The sequence below is a fragment of the Nipponia nippon genome, unplaced genomic scaffold, assembly GCF_047370975.1.
Source record: "Nipponia nippon isolate SJK-2023a ecotype South Korea unplaced genomic scaffold, ASM4737097v1 scaffold_4, whole genome shotgun sequence".
NCBI classification, from domain to species: Eukaryota; Metazoa; Chordata; class Aves; order Pelecaniformes; family Threskiornithidae; genus Nipponia; species Nipponia nippon.
The window spans coordinates 27123424-27149967 of record NW_028262358.1 but is presented as its reverse complement, the minus strand read 5'-3'; the positions used below and the strand labels follow the sequence as shown (position 1 = coordinate 27149967).

At 40.9% G+C, this 26544-nt stretch overlaps 1 protein-coding gene across 6 annotated transcripts in view; it reads right to left on the bottom strand.

The window, feature by feature from the left end:
• Positions 1-26544, bottom strand: part of EML4 (EMAP like 4) — a 167695-nt gene that overhangs the window by 72120 nt on the left and 69031 nt on the right. For 2 of the 6 annotated variants that reach the window (XM_087774920.1, XM_087774921.1), the window contains exons 1-2: positions 22691-22972; positions 1944-2126 (exon numbers count right to left, since the gene is read on the bottom strand). In XM_087774920.1, the coding sequence (XP_087631046.1) occupies positions 1944-2126; positions 22691-22757 (250 nt within the window). In that variant the 5' untranslated portion in view covers positions 22758-22972. Of the gene's footprint in view, positions 1-1943; positions 2127-22690; positions 22973-26544 lie in introns of those variants that run through there. The other 4 variants (XM_087774915.1, XM_087774917.1, XM_087774918.1 and 1 more) reach the window with 2 other exon arrangements.

The window sequence follows — 26544 nt, the reverse complement described above, 5'->3', positions numbered from 1 at the left end:
GACTGTATGTGAACATTCTCTTTTGTGACATCTTTACACTATCTATATGCAGCTGATTTCACGACAAGAGTAAAGTTAATGTGTTGCCCGGTGGTATTACATAACTGAACACAATGGGGACACATCCACCACAAATTAAATACAGTGTCAATTAGTCATAACTCATTTAAGCTCAATGTATTAGCTCATATGTGTACATCTCTGCCCCTGCCCCCATCTCTTTCTTCACAGTTACATGCTGTTGTCATTCATTGGTAGAGATGTAATAGCACAAAGCTGAAGATATTTAGATATTCCACCATGTCCTGTCCCCACCCCAAGAAATAATTAATTTATTTTTCACTTAACAAATTCACCTGGAGAACTCAGTATGGCCCCAGGACCCCCAGTATGGAGATGGCCCCAAGGCATTTTGCAAAACACAGCAAGTTTGCCGTGCCCGCGCACGGAGTTTGCTGGATATTAGCCAGCTCCAAGCCAAAGGTCTTTAGCCATGTTTGTGCATATACCAGCTCATCTGCATTTAAGTGGGAAGAATAAGGTCCTATGTTGCACAAATTCTGCCCGCAGTTTTGCAACTGGGCATTTTTTCTTTTTGTCATAATGGACAGCAGACAGCAAAGACTGATTTAGTCAAAATACTTGCTAGAGCTCTATTTACACAGTTACAGAAGGAAGTCTCAATCTTGATGAGACCAGAGATGTGTACCAGATAGATAAAAGCTGCATTTGTAAGCAGGGATGACAACAGTCTACCATTTAGCAAGCAAGACAGAATGACAGGATTCAGAGCCCGAGCCAATTAAGCATCATCACTTCCATCTGGCAGAGACTGCAAATACACATAATTAAGGAATTTGATCTCTCTGCCACATCTAAAATAATTCAAACTTTCAGCATTTTCAGCTTTTGCATTTTCAGCCTGTATAATGCAGCCACCCAAACAAACATAGGCTATGATGTGTCAGTTCAGTATTATACCGGCGTTGCTGTAATGAGTGTACTTCAAAGGCTGAAATACAGGGATTGAGCCCAGAAAACTCTACACAGCGTGGTTTGATGAGGATACATGTATTTATGGTGAATTAGAACTGTGAATTACCTGAAATATGACCTAAACTTTTATTTAATCAGAGGTTTAATACGTACCACAAACATATGTAGCCATAGTTCTCTCTGAGTACACAATTTTAAGTTGGAGTAAAATCAAGTAACTCAATTCAAATAGTTCTCCAGAATAGAAAAGGAAATATTCATGGGAAAAAAAAAGTATGTAAAAAGTAGCGCAAACAGCGCCTAGTTTCTTTACTTTTAAACAATCTTATCTATTTCAAAGTTACGATGTAAAAGTTACTAGCTACTAGGCAAAAGAGATATTGCTGAGTGGCTATATGGCCACTTCTTACAAGAAACCTACTGGTGATGAGTTATCTCTGTAGATGAACAAAAATTAACTATATTCAGAAAACTTCCTTATTTGGTGGCAATGTGTTTTGGGTTTTTTGTTTTGTTTTTTTAATTTAGGAGCAGGGGGAAATGTAGCCTCTAAAACACCCCTTCAGTTGAATAACTTCTAGGTGAAGTCAAAGCCAAGACTCAGAGCTGCTCATAAGCCCCAGAACCCCCAGTGGCAGGTTAAAGACCGCAGCTGTAAAACATTTCACCATTTAAATTAAAACAGGAAGCTTTTAACAAGAAGTAAGGTAAATTTTCAGGGGTGTTAAGTACATAAAAATGTTAGCAAACAGCAAAATTAAGAAGCATATTTCAGATACCTATTAGCCATATACTATAAAGCCACTCTTAAAAATCTAACCCCTCCAGCTCAAAATATACCTGCCTTTCCAAATGAGACAGAAAAGGAAAAAAAGTTATCATCAATGGAGAGCATTCTAAGTGATAACATTTTGAGTCTAGAAAGAATTTACCAAATATGGGCTTACCTTTACTTGGTGCTGATTTTCTCACAGAAGCGACATGGTCTTCAGAGATAGCAAGACGCCTTAGCACATCAGCCAATGCTGCTTTTAGCACAGTGATTTCATCTTCTTGTTGCTGTACTCTCAGCTCCAGGGCTGAAAGACGGTCCTGGACATCAGACGTGCTCGCAGCTGAGATGCTGTCATCTGTATAGTGGGAAACCAGAGTAGAAAGAGGGATTTAACTGTTTCGTTCTAAACTAAAAGCCATAGAAAGAAGCATGTACAGCCTGAGTATATCTGTCCCATCATTTTGAAATACGGAAGACGTTGAAACACATTCAGGCATAGAAGGAATAGATATTATGTTAAATGTATCAAATTAATGCTTCAAGACAGAAACGTTACTAATCATTAGCTAAGACAGAAGGCTTAAGGAGTGTGACCCTATTACAATCAGAAGAGGAAACGTGTTTTCTGTTAAAATAGTGTAGAAAGAAAAACATGCTTACCAGTAGAAGGAAGAATGAAATTAAGCTTATTTAAATAGTCGATTGAATTAACTAAAAAGGTATAAAATTGTGGTCAAATTTCACAATATATTCTTTTGGAACTGTTGAAGAATTTTAAATGTGATCCTTAATTTTAAAGCAACATGTAAAGTTAAAAAAAAAAATAAACCCACAGTTGAACATACAAGTATTGCTAGCCATGACCTAATTGCATCAAGTGGCAATCTCAATTTAAATGGTCTAGATCAGAGTTCTTAACTCCAATTCCTTCTCTCTAACTTTTTTCACATTACCACCCTGCATGTGCCAAAAAAACATATGACATTATAACACTTGGCCTGAAGTGAACAGAAAATAAATACGCTACAAAAAGGTTCCAAAAATCTGTTTGGCCACACAGAGATAGATTAGCATTGAAGGCATAATCCAGCCAAACCTATTCTTCAGTGGTAAAAAGGAAATTACAGCTTCTGCATACTCTTTGCCTCTGACAGTTCTTTGCATTATTTCTGCCAAGCCAAAATAACACATAACAGATTTTTGTATTTGGCTGTTCCAACAAATCACAGGCCAACCACTAAAAAAGACCCATAAAAGAATATGTTGCTCAATCACAAGGTACTGAATTCCTTATCCATCCTGATTTGGGCTTACCAAAAACTCAGGAAGGAACTTCTAATACAGGTTTACAAAGTTTACCTGTATTATACAAACAGACAATATGAGTCCATATTCTATGAAATATATACAAACAACAAATTTACATGTAAGGGTAAATACCTGGATATTATTGCTGTGATTATATACAATCTAAACTTCAGTTCACTAATCTTATGAAGACGTACCAAGGAAAAAAAAAAGTTCATATAAGCCACAACCCTAAAACTCTATTTTTCAGTAAAAAGAAGCCTTAATCTTTGAAATACTTGCAATAAGGGCACTTTTAAAATAAATGTACTCAAAAGAAACACTGGGCCAAACCCCTCCAATGAATTAAATATGAAAGAAATTAAGGAGTTTAATGCCAACTTCCATTCAGTTAAAACATGATACTAACTACTGAAGAAGCAAGAATTGAACCAACCGAAATAAAGAATCACAATAATACTTTCATAACAGTAACAAAATTCCTACAAGGAATTACTAAAACAAACTAATATTAGTAATGAAATGTATTCACAATTATTATTAAACTGAAAGGAACAGTTAAAATTACATTGATAAAACAAATCCTACAAGATGAGTTTTGCATACTGATTTAATTCACTATTTGGTTAAACCAAAAGCAGAAGTGTGTCACTTCATGGTTAATACTGTACTCATGCAGGCTAATAGATGAAAAGAACTGCAAGGGAATTAATAAGGCAGATAATCAGACTGAGATCCAGAGACAACAGATCAGAACAACTCTGAACAAAACGCCTTTAATATCACCAGCCATAACTGTTACCTCCTATATGCAGAAAAGTTATTTTAACGACTCTACAGCCCAGCATATCCACTGCTCTCTCAATAGTACTTTACAAATCCAGACCAGTGACAGCTGCTCCTGGTTGGGAAGGACTGTGTAAGATTCTTCTATTAAAACCCCCATTTTCAAAACAAAATTCCATCTGTTTCAAGGAGCTAGTAGAAGTTCCTACAAGCACACGTATCAAAAGCAACCAAGGTAAATTTGCATAAATTAATTCATGAAGAAAATTTTTTACTTTAGGGAAGTAAATGGACTGAAAGAAGTACCACGTAATTCATACTTTTGCTATCCTTGCAATATTAGCCTTTCAATATATGCAGTGGACCAGTCAAAATCAACATTGCAGAAAACAGTGATAATTATTTTCAAAATATTATGACCTTTATATCTCATCTTACACTGGAGTAGCAGTCCAAACACAGAAGAGAGAAGTTTGACATTTCCTTAAAAAAGAAAAGAAAAAAAAAAAAAAAAGGAAAGCTTAATTTTTCCTTTTTTGTCTGCCAAACCCTTCAATTAATGAACTATTAAAAGGTCTTATAATGGATAAATTATGGATAAATTCCCAGGCCATATAAATATACGGATTACTATAAAACATTTGTAAAAGGAGTAAGTAGGTATGTCAAATCATCATTTTAGAAGCCAGACATTACTGTGTTCCCTGTGTGGAGTCCAAATAATAGTAATTACCAAACGAGGAAAGGCTCCACTGTTGGTCAGTCTCTCCAATGAGCACAGATGCAAGCACTCTACCAGGGTGCTGGCTGACTGACACAGGCATCTTTCTTCCCACCGGCTACTGACGTTGACTAGACTGCTTCTGCTGAACCCCCCAAAAAAGGGACACATTAGATGGCTCCTACAGCTCCCAAAGCCACAGGTATGTCACTAACTTCAAAGGGGAACAGGAGAGCAAATCTTTCTACCCTGTAAGGGTGAGCTGCAATGCTTTTACCTCAACATATCAAATGAGATGGTAGAGGAGTTGGCCAATGTTCACCTCCGTGATCTGCGCTATGGAGGCCGAACCCCTAGACATGGCTTGGAGAGGCAGAAGGACCCTCAAACTCAACTTCATCTCAACAGCCTGTCAGAGGTCGTAGCTGTATAAATGGGGCATGAGTAGGAAACCAAGAAGGTTAAGCCATTTAGCCAATTCAAAAATAGGCAAAGCAACAGGCTATGTGGGTACAATGGGAGAAAAGAGGTTTCAAACCAGCAGCAGCTGCTTTGCATTGCTGAGAGGGCACCTGAGACACAGCGACTGAAAGAAGCTGGATAGCAAGATCACTAGGAAGTCAAGAATATTTTGGTTGATCAAAGAACACAGTAGCACACTGGGAAGACGTTTTATTGTTCTTTATCGCTCTACAGAAGCAGCATCTGTTTCAAATGATGACAATCATATATTACCCTGGCAACTATTAGAGAATTAAAATGATTCCCAAGCCAAATACCTCACCCATGACAGCAAATATTGAACTGAACTCCAACATGCCCTTCTTAGCAGTGTCTTGAAAAGTAAGTCAACTAGTGATTAGCTTAAAAGAAGATGCCTTGAAAGTAAACACAACTGCAATCCTTGAGATCATTTTGACAAATCTGCACAATGCAAAACTATACTTTTTTTCTTCATTGATGTTTTCAAAATCTCTTCCAGATTTCTTCTTCCGTTAAAAATACATTCTTATAATCTAAATAACTACTTCAAAAGAAGTTTAAACAAAAAGCTTCTTTCAAGGGCATGTTCTTTCCTCTTCAGAGGGGATGGAGCTCTTATCCAAGTACAAAGTCAGTCACTTGTGAAGCAGAAGTCCATCTCCTCCCTTCATCTTCTCCCACTCCTAAACATCTGGCCTTCCCCTTGTGCTGTCTCAGACATCTGTCCAGGCCTTCCATGAACCACTCTTAATTTACTAAACCAGAGGGAGACAGAATTATTTATGCATTTATTTAAACAGGGAAACCAGATTAGGGAATATAGCAAGAAATTTGTAAGTGCAATTGACTATTGATTCATTCACTTAATTTATTTTTAAAAGACCTTTTCAGTTATATGGTTATTTTTATTATAACCAAATAGCATCATTTCTGATGTGTTGGTCACATTTCCCAAGCTGTCCATGACCTATGCCTTCAAGAGAGCCACTGGGAACAAGATCCATTGCAAAAAACGCACCATCTGCAGCGCTCGCTGGTAGTAGTGAGGAGACATCCACACAGATGCAGATCTAAGGTTCTTCAACCTTAAAAAGTGGTTTAAGATGAGAGCATTGGTACTCAAATGACAACAAAAACATGCTAGGTCTAAACATACGGTACTGTAACTTCCAAAAGAATATGTCTTGTTATTTTATCATAGTTCACCAGTTTGATATTTCATTTTAGCCATTAAACATTAATTCTTCCCCTCCTTTTGGAGTAAGTAGGGATGTATGGGATACTTGTATTCAGTACTCATGAGACATCTGGATATTCCTAAAAATTAGGGATTGTTTTTCATAGCCAACGTACAGCATTAAACAGATGCAATACACTGCGTGGGACTCCTCAGTCACATGCATCAAACCACTCCCAGCGGACTGAACAAAGCAGCAGCTCAAACCGCCCTTAGACTTTAGCCAGGAGCTTCGAAAGGGGTATCCAGTACGTAGTGATGGTATTTAACAAACCTCCCACCCACGTATCACTCCTCTCCTCACATGTCACCAACCAGGCACATGACGATAACAGCATTTGAAAAGTATCACCCTTCATCACCAACTGCCTAGGAGAAAGGTGAACTGGCTGCATTTTAAAAAAAAAAAAAAAAAAAAAAAAAAGTATCTTACTACTGAACCATCTATTCTGGGGCCCCTCCACAATTCCAGAGCATCCATTATCACTTCTCTGAGTCAATTCCTCCCAGCCCCGGCTAAACATAAGTAAGGGCTTCATTTTAGACATAAGTAACATTTCAGAAAAACAAATTCTACAAACTCCAGCACATGGAAATTTAAACCACAGGGTGGAAAATCCTACATTTTATCCAATAAAGCCACACAAACCACAGATATTTTTAAACCCCTGCCTGCCAAGGCACCCACACAGTTTTCTATGTTTTCCCCAGAGTGGTACGAGTCTTTTATTACAGAAATGCAATAGAAATTACTTGGACTGGTATAAAGATCTGGCTGACAATTTCAGGAGATAATTGGCCCAAAAGAACCCTTTCTCACTAGGACTGTGATCTGACCATGTGTGCAGGAAGGCATGTATTTGCACAACTTGCAATTTTTATTCAGAAGAGCAATGAATAATTTGACTCTGGATGAGGCTTACATTTCCAGAGAGATAACTGACAAATTTGTTTGTCCTACTGTGTTAAGTGAAAGAAAATTCTCTGCAGTTTTCTGCAGCTCACTCGTCTTAAGACTAGCTTATAAAAGATCAGGAATGCCTTTCCATATCTCTAATACATAATTCTTTAAAAAAAAAAAAAGTAGAATTAGACTCTACACTTTTGCCCGCAGTATCTCCTTCACCTCCTCCAAAAGCCAGCACACACACAAATTGTCTTGGTTTTGTAAAGGACATGAGTCATGGAGGGAACATGAGAACAGGAATTAAAACACACAACACAAACGTGGAAGATTAAAAAAGCTTCCCCCCTCCTCCCAAACGATACTGTATTAACTTCTGATGTGTCCCTAGAAGCTAGATCTGGTGGCATGGAAGTGGAGTGGGAAGCTGTCCCCAAGTTTTCCCCTCCTGCAAATACAAGACTCTGGCCTTTAACACTCTGGATTACTCCACAGATTTTTTACTCCCTTTCCTACTTTTTAATTCTCTTTCCCTAATTTCCCAATTTTTCCATTCAGAGTAAAGAACAATGCACTGCTTTATCTTACATTAATTATTGGAGACAAAAGTAAAATCTCTTTCTGTACTTTCTTGCAGACCAATAACGCAGATGTTTTGAGATGGGTACAGATAAGTCATTGACTGCAGACAGCGGTCCCCAACTCATGGCTCGCAAATACACAGCATTGTTAGGACTTCCAACACTAGCTAAGCCTTGTATTCTTCTCTTCCACAGACATTTCTTCAGGTTTTCAAGAAGAACGCATGTTGTCACACACTGCTCATTTGCTCAGGGTTGCTGCTGCATGAGGACCATCATGTTGAGAAAACTGTCTTCCTTGTGCAGCTCATTAGATTGTTTAATGTTCCATAGTCCAATCTTATTTTAGTCCCCTACATGCTAGTTAATAAAAAAAGATGTATTACTCTCCACTAGCCTTTCACAAGCCACTTTAAACACAGTAAGTTTATTTGCACAGATCCTACTGCAGAATCCGACCATAAAATCAGAGTGCCATGTCTAGTGGATAGTGCCTTAAACATTAAGAGTGATCATCCCAATGGCTAATCTGCATTTTTAATCATAAACCATGTAAAAAGATTGCTTATTATTCACTTTAAAATATAGCAGTGCAATCCACCATGTTAACTGATGGATACAAAACTTGGCCATAAAAGAACCCAACAAACCAACAACAAAAAAACCCAACCCTCTCTCAAGCGTGAAAATCTAGACCGTGCCTAAAAACCTCAGTCAAAACCCTGAAAGGAATATAATTTATGCTGTTAAAAATTTATGCATGACTTGAATAAATGTAAACTAGCCCATCTGGAATAGACCTATACAGATATGTATGTATCTGTATAAATAGTAATACACCCCAAAACTCAATTTAAAAAAAAAAAGGGGGGGGCATAAACTATAAATTTAAATTATTGAAGCATTTCATTAAATTTTAAAAGAAGAATGAAAATATATAAGTACACTGGACAAAGTTTCCTTAGGACTTTTCAATTGAGCATATATACATTACACAACTGCAGTGTTTTGTCTGTAAATGATCCATGAGAAGATTTTACCCTGGCACATGAATATTCTGCAATGCAATAATCGCTACTGATCTCTGCTATTTGTGGATTGGTTTATTTGCAGCGAGTTCTTGTCTGTGAGCCTACTACTGCACCAGGACATTATAGAGAACATCACCCATGTTTTCAGGCAACCTCATTTTAAAGGGTTGGTCTGATACATAAGATGACCTATCACTTCATCCCTAATAATTAGTAGGTCTGCTTGTGTATGCTAAACAGATTTGTGCACATGGGCTTTCCTATCTTTTTTTTTTTTTTTCTGACATGAAAAAGCAAGGGGAGGAGAAAGATTAAAAGACAATAGAAAAACATCCTGAAAAAATAACTTTGTAATAACCACAAATTACAGCTGTTATGACAAAAATATTTTTGTAATAATCCCATGCATCTGCTGCTGTAAACACTTGTATTATTTTTAATACAGATAATCTAGAAATATATCAGCATGAGATTCACGGGGCACAACTCCACCCATGCTGTATTTGACCAACATGAGTGTTCAGCTTGCCTAAGTTTCCAGCATCTGATTTACTGGGCATGCAAGTTTCAAGAAGAAATAGATCAGACTTTATACTTGCCAAAACCAGTATTGATAGGTAGATTGAGAAAACAAAACAAAGCCAACACTTATACACACTTCTCATATTTGACATTGGTATCCATACAATTACTCGAAGAGGCAGATAATTATGCTGGCTCTCTCATGTATCCTTCCCCAACCACACACTTCGTATCAGCTCCACCTGCATTAAGATGCATCTCGACAGTAAGACCATTCATGGGATTTTTCACCACCCACTACTTAAAAAGCCTTGTGGTTTTCAAGTATTTTTCTTCCCCTAGCATTGCGCTTAGCTCTTGATGCTCCTGATACTGTTCTGAAGCTCAGGACTCTTCAATGCCTGGCCTTCAACCAGCAGGACATGACCTTACTTTCCAAAACGGTGCTTCTGCTGAACAGATGAGCGAGCTCTACACACCATAGACAGAATTCACGGTGGCTACAGGCACCTGCTTGGGATGCCCCGCATAACTCGTTCAGCAGTAATCCCGGTGACCCCAAGCTCTTTTTTATATCAGATGCCACCCTATTTTCATGTGACAGCAAGAGAAAGAGAGGGGCAGAGCACGTCTTTTCCTGTTATCTAACACGTGTGCTTGGAAATTCACACAGCAACCAACGAGACTGCTGCAGTGAACTGCTCTACCGTAAGTTACATGCGCATTAAAAATAACACTTTAGCACATATGTATTCCTTTGTCGAAAATGTTTCACGTTGTGCTACAAGTGTTAGCATTATTAACATATATGATCATTTCCATGATAAAATGCTAATTTAAAAGGTACAAATTAATAACTTTGCCAAGCATGAAACTATGTAGGCTAAAAATTTCAGCGCCTGGAGTTCCTTTCCCCTGTCCTCCCCCATGCCCAAACTGATTCAGTTACAATTTCCTGAGAAAACAACTTTTCCCATACTGAAGAGGGACCAAATCTCTGAGGTCTTCCTCTTCATCAAGGGCTCTGCCACTGCTCGCCTCCCTGCACCACGAGCGGATGGCACCCCAGCCACCCCATGGAGAAACTCAATGGTCTCCAGCTTTGCGGGACAGAGGCAAAGCCAGACACTGCCTGGGGCAGTGGAAGAACCTGCATGCTCTGCCTAACCTGAAACACCAGGCATTGGCGTGGAAAAGTGCTGAGCTCTCATAGGCACCTCGCACCCATAGCAATCAGGTTTTTGACATGTACAGGGCTGTCCTATCTATGCACTTTGACAATCAAGTCTTCTGAGTTTCAAATTGGGCAATTACTTAATTAGAAAATTGGGTAATTAGCAGATCCTTTTGACCTTAATCTCTTTTTAACTTCACTCCTCATCTGTTAAATGTAAGTATCATCCCACACCACATAAAGGTTAATTAACACTTGTGGGCTACTGAGGCACCACCATAAATGCTGTAGCAAAGTCAATGTTGAAATTAATGCATTTCTTTGAAAAGGAAGACTAAAAGTCTTGACATAAAAATAACATAGGGAGCCACGCAAAGAAAATGAAGGCAACTCAGAACACTGAGCAACTGCTTTTTAGGCAGAATCACCTTTTCCGAGTAGTGACTTGGGGGAGACTATGATCAAGTAATTAAAGGCTGCATCTTAATACCTATATGATCCAGAAGATTAAATATAGGCTTGAAGGACTATATTTAAGCCCTGATTCTGGCTTTTATGTTCAGTCTTTGACTTCCCACTCATATCACTTTTCTTTAACCATATTTCATTACTGCATAAATCTACAAAAGACAGCAGCATTAATTGTCACTGGTCTGCTCAACACAATTAATGATAATAACCATATTCAGGCTCAGACAAAAGTACCAGGATTCAAAACATCACAAAGTCCAGAAAACGTCGTAGAGAGTTCACCAAGAAACAAGGGATCATCTGAAACACTCTCGTTTTCCTGGAGTATCTTGCAAACTCATTTACACAGACAGGTACCCACCAGTTACCTGGTGGGCAAGGAAGTTGGTGTGAAGGCTTGCGAGTGGAAAATGGGGGTGGGGGTAGGGGGCTAAAGAAGGAGAGGAGGGGAGGGAAGAAAGAAAGAAAAGAGAAAGAGAACTCACAGTAATCTCAGATTCCCCACCTCTCCCTCCCCCCCGGGGCCACTTTTTTTTTTTTTAACTGCTCTTGTCAGAGTGATGATGCTCATTTCTGCTCAGAGAAGCGTTTGTATATTTAGGGTATTTTTTTTCAGAATTGAAGCCCGAATTCATACAGGTTACTTCTGATTTTCCAAGCTATATTTCTAAAATATATTTCCAATATATTTTTTCCAGTAACTTACAAATAAAAACCAAGTTTGCAAAACATTCAGTCTTTAGATTGCAACAACGTAGGAAAAGTCCAACATTCCCCATCACTACAGTGCATCTCCTCTGCTGCAAAACATTTTAATTCAGTAGCACAAGCATACTTTTATTCTGAAACTTACGGAAACCTTCCAACATCTTAAATATTTATTGCTTATTTGGGCAACAAACTAATCTGAGTTGTTGTTTGTGGTGTGCTTTTAACAAGTACATTTTTGCCCCAGAGGAAAGCTACCCTTCAAGCCTGCTATATTCTCATCAATTCTAGGGCATAATTTCAGAAGCAAAAAAAAAAAAGCACTGAAATCATTAAGTGAGATAACATCAGGCAAAGCAACATACCCTCTTCTTTTATGGATACGATTTATTTTGTACCATGCAATGTTTATTTGCAAAATTTTACTAATCTCAAATCCTGAAACACAAATGAATAATCTCCAGCTTCTGTTATCTAGCAATCGAGTCAGGCATTATCTCTGTAAATAAAAGTGTTGGAACATTTCTGAAATTTGTTGTACTGGCTGCTTCATTGTGCTGCTCTTTTTTCCTTCCCCGAGGACTCATAAATAACTTTCTAATTTGTAACATCAAAAATACCACTGTACAAACTGAGTTTCTTTGATCTCATTCTGTGCTATTCTAAGCCACTCTATCATAAATGCCACTATGCAAAACTCCATCAAGTCAGGAAAAATAGAGTCCTGGCCTATTTTATTAATTTCCTTTCCCAAAGAAATACGTTTTTGTCCATATTGTCACTTACGAATCTGGGTTATACAGGTTGTGCAGCTGTCAGTGGTTGCTTGTGTTTCACAGGCAATAGGATGTTATCTTATAGATTTGGTATCATGTTTATGCAACAAGAATAGTCTCCTATTGAAATGATGGGCACACCTATAAAAATACCAGTGTACTGCCACATTAAAGAGATGCACTTCTTAATATCGATATCAAACACAGAGCACAGTGCCTGCTGTTCTCACTCATCTTCATCTTCCTTCATGCTTAAGGGAAGACTGCTCAAGCCTGTCTTTTACAGCACCATTTCAGGCCCAAAATTCATTCTTAAAGTGCAGACAACCCTGTTCATCAGCACCCCCCCCAAATTCACAGCAAACCTCTTGTGGGTGCCTGGACAGCAGGGTAGGATGCCACACCCTTCCCACAGGACAGAGCCCTGCGCCCCCTCCCAGTTTGGTTTCGTGGTGCTGGGATCCCCCAGGCACTCGGAGCTCCCTCTCCCAAAACACTCCTCTACCCTGTGGGGGAAGCCTTCCCTTTTGGCTCTGCTGGGCAGAGCGGGACCTGGCGGGTTTTTGTGCTCAGCAGAAACGCTTACACCAGAGGAGAGACACCAGGGCTGGTGCACACAGAGGGTTATTTGATGGCTCTTATCTCTCCAAGTCACAGGACACAGTGATTTCAGCAAAGGTAAAATCTGTTTGGAAAGAGACTTAGCCACTGACCGCGTTATCTTAGTTTTCTGGTATTTCAGGTATACGAATTCCTTCCACTTATTCACAGCCCTATGCAGCCACTGCTTTACTACCTCTCAATACCAGAGCCCATTCAGTAAAATGCCAACTTTCTCTCTGACAAGCTGAAGTGACCTTGAAAAGTTATTGTCCTTCTTTGCATTTTCTTATCCAAAACCTAAGGATGGCAAAACGCTCCCTCCCTTGTAAAAAACAGGCTCTATTAAGAGACAAGCCTTCTGGAGGGAGTATTAATTCCAGAGTTGCCTTCTGCCGTGACCACCCACCATGGCTGAGGCGCTGCCACAGCGGGGCCAGGGCGTGTGGTTGTGCTTGCGTGCCTGTCACGCTCCGTCCCAGCGGGCAGCATCTCCTACAGAAGGCACCCCTTGCCCCAGCTCTGCATTGAAAAAACGTTACACCCGCTGCTGCAGCAGGGGATATCATCTCGCAGTCATAAAACCTCTCCTGTACCTTGTAGGCAAAAACCGACATAAGGTTTGCTTTTGGTATTTTTAAAAGTCCATTGTTTCTTGGGAGTGTGAGACTAAATCTCTCTAATCACAAGCTAGATCCAATACGACACTTCCAACAGCAGCAGTCAAAATCCCACTTTTTGTTTACTTCCAGCAAGATGCTTCCCCAACTTCTGCAACTGCTTGCAGCTTTGGTACTAGAGGAACACCTCTACAACAGCTAATGCTTACTCCACGTGGAACCAAACCAACAGTGGGTTTGGATTTTTTTTCATAGAAAAGAACTAAAACTTCTCTGTACAGACTAGTCATAGTATAGATGCTGCTAAGCTCTCTGCTTAGTTTGAAGGATAAAGGACAAGCTGCATGACTCCCACACAGCCAACCTGTAAGGTGATATCTGCAACTACTCGTTGCACATTAGTCACAATCTCCATTTCAGTTACTACAGAGGAGCAAGTATTGAGAAATAAAGGGAATATTTGCACATTGTGTGTCACGGAAAACATTTCAGACCAGACAGCAAGCAGAAATATCTATATAGGTGTAAGTCAACAAAAAGGTCAAGAAGGGGAACCGAGCATAAATACAATTAAAAAAAATAACTAGGTTCTTTAGTTAAGCTCCTTTTGGTTTATTATGTTAGCAATTAAACAGTCCCAGCAAAGCTTTGAAGTTAACACCTATAAACAAGGTGTGGGTGGAAAGCATTGCTCACACCTTTCCTGCCGCTGTGGCTGCTGCTGCCCGACAGGAGACTGACGGCGTGGTCATCGATCCTGCCATTCTGCAACATGCCCTAGCTGAACAGCTGTAGAAATATTTATTATTAAACATTTATTATTTTACAAAGAAAAATACTCTCTTAAACAATTCAAACTGCAGATCTACCGTCAAGTGTTGCCATGTTTTCCTTAGTAAGGACACTACCAACAGTAAGTTTCCAGAAACACTCTACAAACAAATGAGGTAACTGTGAAATTAAACTGATTTAATTCATGAAGAGGAAAAACTCTTGAACAGCATGACAGACTTCTATATGTGTGACTAGATATGTATTTTAAAAAGCTATATTTTAGGCTGCTTCCACAGAAATGAATACATAAAAATGAAGCCAGCTTCAACGATAATTTCAGTTGCTAATCCTGGCCCTATTACGCCTAAAACTGAAAACTCCACTGGAAAGGGAGGACTTAAGTCTCATCTTTATTTAGGGTAAGCCACAAAGCAGGTTTCAGAATCGATTCACCTGCAAGCAAACACAAACACATGGAAACAGTGTTTTGTGATGCTACAACTTCTCAGAGAAAAATCTGTCACTGAACAGAACATTTTGGATGATGTAGGCAGGCTAAGACCTTCTAAAATTTCACCTTGAACATATTTTATGTAGACGTCCTACACAAAACTGAAGTGTCATAATCCCTATTGATAAATCATACGAAACCATCATAAACGCGTGCATGGAATTTGCCTGCATGGGAAAAACATCGCCTCTTCACGAGGATATCTTTTCCTTCCTTCTCAAAGGATCCTTTACGAAAACACACATATTTCTCACGTGGAACGTTTGCTCAATTTTGTAAACATAAAAAACATAAAAGATACCATATTTCTATCAAAGTTGCTTAAATACATCACATTTTGTGTCATAAACAAACAGATCACTTATAATCTGTTCTCTCCATGGATGGAGCCTCTGAAGTGGAAAAAGTCTTCAGGTTTCTTTTCCCACTGTTTGCTACAAAGTAACAGTTTTTAGGTAAGGAAAACATCCCTACAAATAGCATGGGATATGGGACTGATCGTGGATGCTTCTGGTATCAGAAATGATCAAGTACTACAAATACTTGATCGGGGAAAAAAGAACTAAATCGGGTTGTGACTAAGTAACAGCAACGTCATGAACCAGGAACAAGCTGCATTTTTGCCCATTTTCTTCCTTCTCCCCCAAAACCACGGGATTAATTAATCAAGAAGCAACACCAACCAAAGTCTCGTCAGAAATGGGAATCCTTATGTGCTAAAGTACGCAAGTTAAAAAAAGGCAGGAACACTTTGCAGCAAACATACACCAGCACTGATGCCAGCGGACAGCCTCTCCGTCGCTGCTCAACCTGCCACCGCCACGTCGGCCATCGCTCCCTCGCAGACCTACCTCGGAGCTCTTCTCCTCAGTACACGGGGCATCACGTCCAGCTTTCTATACCACATCAGGAACAGCAATGCTAGGTACACCCTGCTTGCAACCCACAGAAAGAAAGTCTACAGTTTCGTGCTAATGCACTTCAAACTAATTGAGCGAAAAATATACTGAAAAAAGCTATATATTGTAGGCCTACAGTGTTTGCAATTCAGTTCTCCTTTTAAAATCCTGGAAATTTCTATAACTTTGTTTGATATCTGTGGGGGGAACAATCTAAAGCCAAAAAATAATAGTTATTCTGAAAGCAGCTATCATCTTAAATCACAGAATTATCCAGTTTATTCCTTTAATGCTTATGTTGTAAGATTAATTCCACATACACTTACTAAGCATTATCTATACTAATTCAGCTATTTATACATATAAAAGAACCTTCCAGGAGCACGCAATTTCTGCGTAATACTGCCAGCCAAAATAACAGGATCCTTCATGCATGACGAGGACCCCCCCACCACAACAGAACAAATAAGAACAAAATTGTTTTATACATTTTCAGCATCTTCCAACCTTTCCAATAACGTAATTTTACAAATTTTGTTTTATTTTTAGCATCCGCAGGAAAGAATTAAAACCTGAAGGACCAACTCAATCAGCTTCTTGTGGAAGGGAATGCTCCCTCTTCTATGCATTTCATAGGTATCAGAAATCTGACTGTGGGTATTCTCATGGTTTTAAATGCTTCTGAAGAGCTTCACAAGCAAACAAGGGCAAAACCCAACAAATGCATGCATTTTTAGAGCATATGAAGAATGAAAAAGGTGCTGTGAGAGAAGAGCAAAGGAAGAAGATACAGCACCTAAATTCCATCTGTTTTCATGATACATCAGAGCATCTTCTCATCACACAATTAACAACTGTGACTAACAACTGTCACATCTGGTCATTCCTTCCCCATTCACAGGGCGGGTTCTGCATGTCCAGCAGTTTTTCTGTTTCTTTGCAAGTTCTGCTCTCAGAGCCGCTCTGTCTCACTGAAGATTGAGCAGGTTGAAGAAGCACTTTAGTTTTGCATGCTGCAAGAGTGAGGTTTCCAATGCTGCTGCTTTCCTGATTAATTTACTTACCTGTGTGAAGCAGGGGTGTGATGTAGGGTTCATAAAGATACTTTCTTAGGTTTCTTAATCTGAGCATGACTCAAAATTTGAAAGCAAAGACTCAAGTGCTGAGAAAGCATGTGCAGTCTGAACCTTTTTATCTGACCTTTAATGACAAGTTTGCTACATCAACTGCACCTTTGATATTTCACCAATTTTGGTACTTCAGCAACTTTGAGTGTGGCTTGCAATTACTTCACCTTGCAATTACTTTCTGCAACTGCTAAGAAAACGCTAACTGTTACCCTGCACAAGACATCATTATCTTCTCAACCCCCTTTTGATGACTAATACATATTCCTAGAACTGTTAGAAGTGAGACAGACACCTGAACAGGCAAAGCAGAAGAAACATTACCAAAAAGTGTAACCACGTTTTTGAAAGTTAACTATCAAGTTAAAGAAATGAGACTTTTCCACTGAGTCAGGTTAAGTAGTAACCTTCTAAACAGTGCGAGATGAAAACCCCTACGGACCTCTACGATATTTGTAATTTTATGTCGTATCTACATAGCACTGCTGTTACAGTGCAATATTGCAGATATTTAGTCACATGTCTAATAATGCAGATATTTACCAAAGTATGGACCAAATATACTATTTTGTTCTCAGTCGAGACATACATTGGAAGATTTTTTAATGAGCTACGTACATGCAAACATTTACAGCACATCTGCAGTTGGCGACGTGCAGAGCCAAACACCATGTTTGACCTGACAGAGGGATGCCCACAACTCCGCGCGATGCCACCGCACCAACCCGTCCTGCGCACAGCCAGGTCAGACCAGGCACGTCCCTTCTCTCAGTTACCTGGAAAGGGGGTAGTATCTGAAGAGGAAATGGTACTATGACAATAAATTTACTGTAATGAAGCCTGGAAACAGCTTGCCCATCTAGCTCACAGCTCACTTCATTAAGCATAGCCTCAGCTAACTCACGAAGCAAGTAAATACTGCTTAGTCCAACCGTGCTTATAACTACTCAATATAATCACTCATTAAAAGCTTCATTTAACTCTGCCAAATTAGCAGAAGGTGGTAAGTAAAACGATACTAACCTGATAAGAAAGTAGAACTTAAAAACAAGCACACATTTATTCTGCAAAATCTGGTAGACTTATGGCTGCATAATAGGCAGCAATGGTATTTTCACAAACTATGAGATGGGATTTCACCTCTAGGCATAAGCCAAGGATCCTAGCTGAAGATGTCAAACTGATGGGGAAAATTATCCCAGTAAAGAGTGGCAGCTGTCATCTTTTCCTTCTTTAAAGTATGGTATAATAAGCAAAGAAGCATACAAAAGGAAAGTAATATCCCATCTGTCCCTACATTTGGAAAGCCCCATTTCCAGGCATTTAAGCCCTTCAATTACAAGCAGGAATGGCCATGTCTACAAAAATGCAACCCTTTGCATTCATTTCTTGGTGACTACTGTTCCTCCTGGTAGGGACCAGTTTGCCTGTCTGCAGGGGAATCAATAGGAAGCAGATAATTTTCCTAAAATACAGCCTAAAGCATTTGGACTACCATAACCATGGGGAGAAGGAGCCCCAGCTCTTGTGGAATAGCTGGATTACATTTCACTATTTCTAGAAAACAGAAATATTTTCTCTGCCTCCTTCACCCAGGAAACTCACTGCGGTTCTTTAAGCGTGCTACTATCAAATAGTTTTTTTTCCTGAAAAACAGGAAAGCAAGTTCAGAGAAACTATTAATACATTTCTAGACCAGCACTGTGGCCAATACTATTCTTATATAGCTTTTAATTCTTTAATATAGCTTCCTGTAGCAAAAATGTTTAAATGAGTCCTGGGCCATTCAGCAAGCCTGACCTTGGCCCCCAGCACAAACGGCTGCTCACGGAACGCTGGATTCGGACCCGCAGCAGCACTTAGAGTACGTCAAAAGCCTTCCCCCCTCTTGCCAGTTGGGACTCTTGTACTAGGTGAGCCAGCGTAGGTTTATAAGGCAGGCTAGTGGGAATTCTCCCCTCCTTCGTAAAAATATATCAACTGAAGGGAGGAGCACTTGCTCTAATACTTTTGGGAGATGGAAATGATAATGTGGACTGATTGCTTAACACTCAGAACAAATAATTTAAAGTAGTTTTAAAACTACCCATGACAGCACTGACTCTCACGTAGTCAAATCGTGTGTCAAACACACTGAAACCTACAGCAACTTAAATTTTTAATCAAACACTGAATCAACTAAGAGGATACAGATGTTTTCAGACTGTTTTTTTAAGTTTCTTTTTTTTTGAAGTATTAAGATAGTGATATGGAGTTTTACATTTATCATTATTATTACTGGCAGCGCCTAGAGTAAGGCTAGCTGAAAAGTTTTCAATGCAATTACAGCAAAAGTTGTCTCGTTTAAAAAGGCTTCACTGCATCAGCACAAACATTGTAGTTGTGACAATCCAAGACTACAAGAAAAACATTATTTAGGGAGATGTAATCCCCTGAAATAGGCTGATACTTGGTTTAACTGGTCCCCATCCAGTAGCTAACCATTTTAGGTAAAATATCAAGCTGAGAGTAGGACTTCCATGTCAAATTTGTCTATTTTTACCTACATAACAGGGACTAGAAAGAAAAAAGCCCTTGTAATATCAAAATACTTACAGCAAACTTCCACACGTTAGGTACTAATTCAAAGCGCGCGCTACTTCTCCACAAGCGGCCGGGCAGGGAAGCAAGGCAGCAGGAGCAGCACCACGTTCTGGCCACCATCACCCCCTGCCAGCGAGGCGGAGGGCAAAGCCTCTGCCGGCCAAGGTGCCCTCCAAGGCACAGTGACACCCCCGGGGTGAGCAGCACCAAGCCCAGGGAGAACTCGGTGTCACCCCTGCGGAAACTCTGCAGAGCCACCACATCACTGCCACCTTTACCATCAGCACCTCCGGCAACCGGCAAATCCCCACTGTGAAACAACACCTAAGCAAACTCTCTACTAGTCTTAACATCAAAGATAAATGTATTCAAATCAATTTAAGAGTCTGAAAGCAATAAAGTTTATAAATTTGGGGACATTGGTGGTTTTTTTGTTTTTGTTTTTTTTTCCCCTTCCATTTATAAATATTGTTTACAATGCCAAGTGTCATTAGAGGCAAATATTTAACCAAGCAGCATGACTAGAACTAAAACTAAAGTTTTGTTTGCAGGTAAATATTTTCCTTAGTCAAACTGAAAATTTCTATCCTGATCTGTATCACCTAAGCTAAATTCTAGCCCAGATCTAATTCGATAGCTAAGATTTTCCTGAAGGAACCATGTTATGCCGTAAGCCCTTGCCTTAACATTAGTTACAAAAGGCTAATTAAATACAAGTAGGAAAAAGAAGTTGTCCCTACTGACATCAAACAAGCTTTTATAAAAATCTGATTAAGCTGCCCATCAGCACTGATATCCCTTATGTTAAAAGAGAGTGCTAGTTCTTCACTGCTGAATTAGGAATTTATTTTTAGCTTTGGCAAGAAATGAGTAATTGGACATATGTACAATGATACCTGTACACAAAACAAACCACAGTTAAAGGTAAGGTAAAGAAGTTCCTATAGAAAAGCATATCACTATAGGATACTTAGTAAAAAAAAAAAAGTTATCCCTCAAAACCTCACCTGAAATACCCTACTGCTAGTACAAAGCCTTAATCTCCTTCAAATAAAGCAAGAATGAGCATGTATGGCCCAAAAAAAAAAAAAAAAATTCTTTCTACAGCTTAATCTCAGGCTTTTTCCTACTTGTTACCACTGCAAAGTTGCTAAAAGCCCTCAAGGCAAGGAGCTCTAGAGGATGTGGTTAGAAATTTCATATGAACCAAGCACTTGTTGATTCTCCATCGTACCAGTTTCTTATCGCTGTAAGTTTACTTGCCAGCCAACACACATTCCTCAGAAAACTTTACATAAAGGTACATTAGGTTTAATGATATAAGTAGGAATCGAGTTTTAAAATCAGCAGAATATATTACACTGCTAAGAGTATCCAAAGTGGCATTTTCTTTTAATTACAAATGCTCTTTAACTCTTATTCAGCAAAATCCTCAGTTTTGTATCAAGATTTTAGTCAACATTATTTTCTAAGATGCAGAAAAAAAATTAAAGTAGAACATATGCATTGAGAAAAGGATCTATTTCTTGCACCTTATTCTGCTGGATTTCTAGACAAATCTCAAAGGTAAGTCCATCATGCCACACTCACTTCTGAAATTCAAGACCTGCCTCAAGCTCAAGTCTGAGGCACTGCTGTGTTTTTTTTACAGACGATCACAGAAACTCTTCCTAAAAGCCATTAAAGTCAATGGAAACGTCTGAACATAAACCTCTACTCATCAGTAACAAAAGTTGCAAGTTATAGCCATAAAAATGCTGTTCCTTTGAATTTTGTTCTGAAAATAAACAGTTAAGTATTAGCTTTCTTCTACCGTGAAAATCCTTGCAAACCTCCAAAAGACTGTGTGAAGCACTTGTCATTTTAAAATTTCCAACTCACCCTCCCTCTTTCCCGAGCCTTGCAACATCCTGAATTCTAAACCGAATGCTTTGAATTCTGAAGCAGATAAAGTACAGTGCATTGCTCACTTCAAGAAAGTACACTGTAACAAGGTCATTCCTTTCTCCTACTAAATACACACAGAAATCTATGCATTAAATTTTTTTTTTTTTTAAACAAGCTTTCCTGCTGACCATCATATTTTAGGCCAGAAGTGTTTTTCTATGCAAGATGCTGTATTCGTATCAAAATCGCACGGCATGAATCAGCAAACAAAGAAGAGCTGCTCAGTGACATTGGTTTCGTTCGCAATAACGCACTGCCCCGCCGTATACAAGAGCAATACATTTTATCTCTGATCCGATTTGTTGGTAGGGGTTTCGGTTGGTCTTTTTAAGACTTAAAAAAGACTTTTTTAAAGACTTAAAAACCTCAAGAGAGGCTGGTTTGATAGCGGCTGTTTAAAGAAAGGAAATACGCGTTGAAATATTTCATTTTTACTACGACACTAGGAAAAATAAAGTTGAGGGGGGAGGGGAAATCAGTTCTTCAAGGCCAATACATGTTTTACACACGCAAAGAGTACGGCAGCGCACAGCCAAGCTGCGGCAGATGCAGTTACGAAGCACCTCCTTTGAACGAGCCTTTACTGCCTCCTGCCCGAGAGGCCCGCGCGCAGCCTTCCCCTACGCCTCCCGTGGAAGGCGTAAACCCGAGGGGTGGGAAGGCAAGGCCGGACCCACGGCGGCAGCGCTCTCCCGAGGGCCGCAAAGGGTCCCTCGCACAAAACGCCTCCCGCTACCAGTCCCAAGGCCGGGCTGGGGCGGCCGGTGGGACCCCCGCTGCCGAGCACCCGCCACGCCAGGAGCCTTCTGTCCAGCAAGTCGTAACTTCGTCGTTATCTCCCTGTCATTTTTCTCTGCTATCCACATACGTGAAATTTTATTTATCTTTTTAATTTTTCAAGGTTAGGATGCTGCACGGCGGCGAGCCACCTCAGTCTGTGAGTAAGCGCACCTTGCCGGCTGCTGACGAGGGCGCAGAGCTAACTCAATCACACAGACGAGTATTTACCCCGGTGTTTACTTTACAGCTTTCCCTTCTCCCCGCTGCGGGGAAGGGAGCTGCGGGACGAAAGGAGCTGGCGGTCATTTTGGGAGAGCCCTGGCAGGCGCGCTGCGCGGCGGGCCGGGGGGGCGCGGGGCGGGCGGCGGTACTTTACCCGTGCAGAAGCTGACGAGCGCCGAGGGGTCGCAGGCTGCGGCCAGGCAGGGCAAGCTGTCTTCCATCCCTCTCACCGACGCCGCCAGCGACGCCGAGCCGGCCCCCCCAGGGCCCCCGCCGCCCTCCCGGCGAGGCTCAGAGCGAGCCCCCGCGCCCCGGCCCGGCCGGCATGCCGCGGGCTCTGAGGAGACCCTGCCGGGCCCGCCGGCCCGCCGCGAAGCCCCGCCGGAGGCGGCCGGTCCCCGCTGCCTCTCCCCGCAGCCCCGGCGAGAGCGAGAGGCTGGAGGGGCTGGGACGGGGACAAAACTCGGCGGCCGCCGCAGGGAGTGGCCCGCCCTCAGACGTCAGCCACGCGCTCGCACGGCACCCACGGGGCGCGGGCAGCGCCGGGAGGCGGCCGCCCCGCAACCGCCGGGGCCCCGCGGCTCAGCCGCCTTCCCCTCGGCTTCCCCGCGGGGAACCGGCTGCTGGCTGCCCGCCGGCAGGGCCGTGCGCCCTCCCCACCGGACATCGCGGGAGCGGGGCTGTCGCACGGGCAGCCCGCCGCCCCCCTCCGCCATCGCGCTGCACCGCCAGGTACTTAACGGCCCCCTTTTGAAATCGTGACATTAACGACAAAAAGCCAACGGCAATCAGTTTGCCCTCGGTCTGAGCATAAGGGAGAACCACCGCTGACTAAGGAAAAGGATTTTTATACCCGGTCAATTCAGATAAGCCATTATTGTTCCAAAGCGCGTTTGCCCGTGTGTCAGAAACGCCACAGATCGAATGTCACTCAAAGCACAATGTGACATGAAAAGTTCACACGGGGGGGGGGGGGGGAGGAAGGGGGTGGTTGTTTGTCTAGTATTATATTTGAATATTTTTCGTATGACGTCTTTCGAGATGAAAAAGCAATGACATCACTGGCAATATACTCGTATCCATTACATTAAAATAAAGCAAAATATCGTGGCTTAAAAGCAGCAGCTTTGCAAACCTACCGTTGTATTCAGCAGAAGGGAACTCGTATTACAAATGCATTACAAACTATTTAGCATGATCGTGATTTCGTCTGTCTTGCAAGATGAAGCACAGCCAGATGAGAACTAATGAATGCAACATGTGTTCATTCTTTTGGTAGCCGTGCCTGAAGCCAACTGGCAGAATAACTACAGCAAGATAAATGTCAAAACAAAACTATTTGTGAATATGTACTGCATATATTTTGCCTCATCTCTCTATCATACTTCAAATAGTTTAGTATTTTCAAGCTTTGCAAGTATATTAAATAACTCTGGATTAAAGTTTTGATTTCCAGACAACAGGGGGAAAAAAAAAATATATATATATATACATATATGGGGGAAGTCCATGTCTCCATTCAAAAAAACAAGGAGGTGCAGCACTTTCCACCCTCACAAACTAACGGTTGATAAGAAGGTTCGTAACAACGCATAAGTTAAGACAGCACACAAAGGGTTTCGTATGTTTTCCCCAGAACTATCAGTCCACATAATTTCAGCAGCATCTTGCTTTTCCGGCAGCTCCTGACACACTGGAGGAATTGACCTCTGCAGTGATTTAAAAAAAGAGAAAGGCAGTCAGCTGAACACAGCTCTGCAGTATGAAGCCAGCCAGCCAACTACCATGATTAATAAAAGGAAGGGACTAAGAAACTGTATGGTAGAAGATGATAGAGGGTAAAAGGCAGGGGCGCACAACTAAGGAAAGGACCCTAACTAAAGTCAAGGGCCTCAACACACGGCCACGGCACCAGGACTGACCAAGAACTCACGCTTCCCACTTGTTCCAACCACTATGTTGCATCATGTTGTTAGATTAAACAATCTTAATTGCAAATACTGAGTCTTATCTTGGGTGGGCTGGACACAGAACTATTTAATGCGCACAGACATACATTCTAGTATCCCTTAAAACTCCGCATCCTTCCTAATGCAACTATGAAGCCTTGAAAGAAACTGCGGGCAAAAATCCTGCACGAGGCCAAAGAGACACTGTATGTGCTGGTAAAGGCTGGCACAGAGAACAGAAAGAGGCTTCATTTGCCGTTTTAAGTGGCCATTAGTGCTCCGAACAATGACAGATTACATACAACTGGCAGGGAGCATCCAATGTAGTTCAAACTAATAAGATTTTTTAGAATGTCTCATTTTTAGAGTAAGTAAACCATTTTGTATAAAAAAAAAAGTTAGGATCTCCTACTGTACTAAAAGGCTATGAAATACTGATTATTTCCAGATATCTATGACCCTGATTTTTAGCTCTAAAAAGAATGGATTTCCTCAGCATAGGAAAAAAATAAGAAGTTGCATTAGGGCAGTGTTTTAAACAAAGCTTAATACCTGCTGAACAAAAAGCATGCAGGGTGAGTCAGAAGGGACCAAAGCAAACGTTAGAGCACCTTCAGAATGATCCTCTGAACACTAATGTTTGAAATAAGATTTCAGATGGCCCACTGTATACAGCTCACCCTGAAAACAGCAGAAGCAGTTTCAATCCACCCATCACCTGTTCCCTGCTGGGGATCAAAATTCCTTGATTTGCCTTTAAATCTCTCATGAGAGCCTGAACTCCTCATTAGGATTTTTCACTCCTTAACTCTGGCCCATACCTGTCCTTCTAAGCAATCTTGCTATCTTCAACAGCTCTCTACCTCTAACCTTTCCAGGCTTGAACACCGTCTCGGGCTCCTCTTCTCTGCTGTTATTTAAGATGAATGGTGGGGGATGAGGAGGGACTCCTCTTGAGTATTTTAGGTAAGCACAAACGATGAAACAAGTACTTAAAATATGGCACAGACCAAAATAAAACACATATGTAGGCATAGGAAAAGACCTCTCAGAATATTAGTGGTGCAAAGTACAATGTCACACCATGGGGGGGGGGGGGGGGGAAAGAAAAAAAACCCCCAAAACACAAAAAACCCCCCACCAAACCAAAACCAAACAACCTTCTTCCATCTAACATAATAAAGAAAGTTAAAGATCAGGAATAGAGCCACACATGTTATACAAGCACAGAATATTTTGTTTGTCCCCAACATACAGATACTTAGGAACACTCGACATAGTAAGAACAGCAGATGTCTCGCAGATGACAGCAGCAGCAGCGAGATTATGAACCTACGAAAGGAGTAATTTTAGACATTTTAGGTTTTCACGCACCAAAAAGCACTCCAACCCACATTTTCTTCAGAGATGGGAGCAAACAGTTCCTCCAGCTTTTGAAGAGAGCCATAGGAAAGCATGAACTCTTTGGAGTCATCACTTCCACGTGAAGAGGAGAAAGAAGTGGGTCCCCTGCCCCATACCCCAACCATTGCCTTTGATTGACCCAGCCCCAGCCAAGGAAACTGGGGGTGCCCCTGCCAAAGCCGCTGCACAGACTGCAGAACAGACACCTTGTCCCCAGGATGCCTTTAGTAGTTAAAAACCAAAGAGGAAGATCATTTATTGAGCTTCCTTGGCAAGTGATCCTGCTACCAAGAAAATAACATGCAGTGTTATCACACTGCAGTGACGTGGAATTTGGAAAAAGTCTAAGCCTATTTTCACAGAAGGGTCTCTTCATCTCCTTCAAATTTAGGAGAGTGCAGATCCAAGAGCTGCTACATACAGCAATCACCTTATCTTCCCTTCAAAGGATGACTGGAAACTCTCCCTACCGACCTTTCCTTCAGAAAACCTGTAGCCATAACTGTACCTAAACAATATAAAGTGGTAACTGTATTGAGACTAGTTTAATGACTCTCTTGCTGTTGAACTGCAAGAGGGCAGCACTAGTTAATTCTCTTTCTTCATATGTATAAAACTAATTGTGTTTCCACTGGCAAACAATCCTTCAATTACT